The following is a 2,331-nucleotide window of genomic DNA, read 5'->3' as shown; positions in this document are numbered from 1 at the left end:
AGATGCTAACTTGTTGGAAATATTGGAGAAGGAATTCTTGTCCAGAAACGAGCTGGCTTAGATGACCTCTTCGAACTAGGAGACTCTTTTAACTACTCAAAAAGAGTGACCTCATAAAGTTCCTTTTCTCTCTGATGTTACACGAAGAATTCCTAGTTCCAAATTCAGTTCCCTCAAGGAGTCAGCACGGTGATTTTCTGAGACAAGGAAATGGTCTAACTATAGAAAGACTTGATAAAGCTGGAATTTACCTCATTGCCTCCCTAGACCAGGTAGGCAAGGTGTCTCAGTTTGAAGATATTTTGATACTTTTTTAAGGAATCAAATGTAGAAATTCTAATCTTGATTCAATTTTCTCAACCAGGGAGCATTGCTGGAAAGGGGAATAAGAGATATGATGGCATCCCTGAGTGGGGAAGGAGCCACTAGCTCTAACAGTTTCTGAAAATAAATGGTCATGGGTCAGTATACACCATGATGTTGGGGAGAAGTGACTTCAAAGGGTTCAGTGGAAGACTAAGCAAAATCATTGTTCCTGTTTTTTACATTCTAATGCATCACATTCTGATAGGGGAGCAAATATGTCAATGACTATTTACAAATAAGATGTAGACAAGTTAATGGGTTATGATCAAAGAGATGTGACTAGTAGAGAAGGAGGTAAAGAGGAAAGCCCTCTCATAGAAAAATGGGATTTTTTTTTTCCACTTGGAGGAAGTTAGGAAAGCCAGGAGGCAGAGAAAAGGAGAAGGGGCATTCCAGGCATGTGTGACAGTCTATGTAAATACCCACAGGCAAGAGATGGATTGTCATGTGGGAGGAACAGCAAAAGGGCAATGTCACTGGATCACAGAATATATAGAGGGGAAAGTGTAAAATATATAAACCTACACTTAAAGTGTAAAATGACTGGAAAAGTTAGAGAGATCAAAAGTTTTTGCTATCTTCTAGAAAAAATAGTTCTCTTTATCACTGTTTGCACAGCCTCCTTTATCTGCTTGTTCCTTAGACTGTATATGATGGGATTCAAGAAGGGTGGTATTACAGAATAGAACACAGAAAGAATCATGTCCTTAATGGATGCAGAAACTGAAGGTGGTCGAAGGTATACATAAAAGCCTGAGATCAGAAACACCAATACAACGATGATGTGGGGGATGCAAGTGGAGAAGGCTTTTCTTTGGTCTTCTTTCACTGGAAATTTCAATACAGTGGAAAATATGTGAACATAAGAAGCAATGATGAAGGTAAAGCAGCCACCTCCAACCCCCAAGCTAGAGGCAATTACAATCATTTCATTACTGAAAGTCTCAGAGCAAGAGAGTTTGAGTAAAGAGGGAATGTCACAAAAGAACTGATGGATCACATTGGATTGGCAGAAAGGCAAACGAAATGTGTAACCTGTATGGAAACTTGCATACAAGAGGCCAGTAAGCAAGCATGTCAATGTCATCTGCATACAGACTCGGGGTCTCATGATCACCGTGTAGTGGAGTGGGTGGCATATGGCAACATAGCGATCACGTGCCATGATGGTAAGGCAGGTCAATTCCACATAGACAAAGAAAACCACAAGGAATATCTGGGCCACACACTCACTCTTTGAGATAGTTCTGCTGTTCAACAAGGAATTGATGGATGCTTTAGGGAGAATGACTGTTATGTAGCAGGCATCCACAATGGACAGATTCCTAAGGAAAAAGAACATGGGAGTGTGAAGACGCCTGTCAATAGTTGTAACAGTGACTATAAGCAGATTCCCCAACAGGGTAGCCAAGAAAACCAGTAAGAAGAGAAAAGAATATATAATCTGCAATTCTCGGATGTCAGAAAACCCCATGAGGAGGAAGTCATTCACAAGGGTAAAGTTAGACATTTCTTGAATCTTTCACCCAGTGACCTGAGGAGCAAAGGAGAAATATATATTTAAAAACAGAAGACATTATCATTTGTATTACTCTTGGCACATAAGACTTTTTGAATGATGTGTTGGATCCTTAGGGAGGCAAAAGATTGTTATACATGGTACTTTATTGGTTTCTGTTCAATAGATTAAGGACACATAGTTGGCACTATGTAAATTCTACCTATTATTATTGCTTAATTTTTTGATCATGTAAGACTCTGCCCATAAACACATCTTGATCAGTCTGATTCTCCAACCTTCACACAAGATGCTAAGATAATATATACTTTGGTAGAAATCTCCTTGTATGCACAAGAAGGTTGCAAGACTCAATTCTTGCCATTATACGGTTTAGGTATTTTAAAGTTTAAGTTAAAATCATTTTTGCATGTCTTTTACTTTCAGATCCCCCTGTTTTCCAAATA

General features: G+C 39.0%; 1 protein-coding gene across 1 annotated transcript; it reads right to left on the bottom strand.

Moving 5' to 3' along the window:
- Positions 1-1,073: 1,073 nt before the first annotated feature.
- Positions 1,074-1,876, bottom strand: LOC118839836 (olfactory receptor 14C36-like). Its single transcript, XM_036747346.1, is given in 2 exon segments — positions 1,074-1,108; positions 1,111-1,876. Coding segments are annotated over 2 exon segments (801 nt in total).
- Between the last annotated feature and the right edge of the window lie 455 nt (positions 1,877-2,331).

Source organism: Trichosurus vulpecula, chromosome 2 (assembly GCF_011100635.1).
Source record: "Trichosurus vulpecula isolate mTriVul1 chromosome 2, mTriVul1.pri, whole genome shotgun sequence".
Taxonomy (NCBI): Eukaryota; Metazoa; Chordata; class Mammalia; order Diprotodontia; family Phalangeridae; genus Trichosurus; species Trichosurus vulpecula.
The sequence above is the reverse complement of the archived record's forward strand: the minus strand, read 5'-3'. Positions and strand labels throughout refer to the sequence as shown.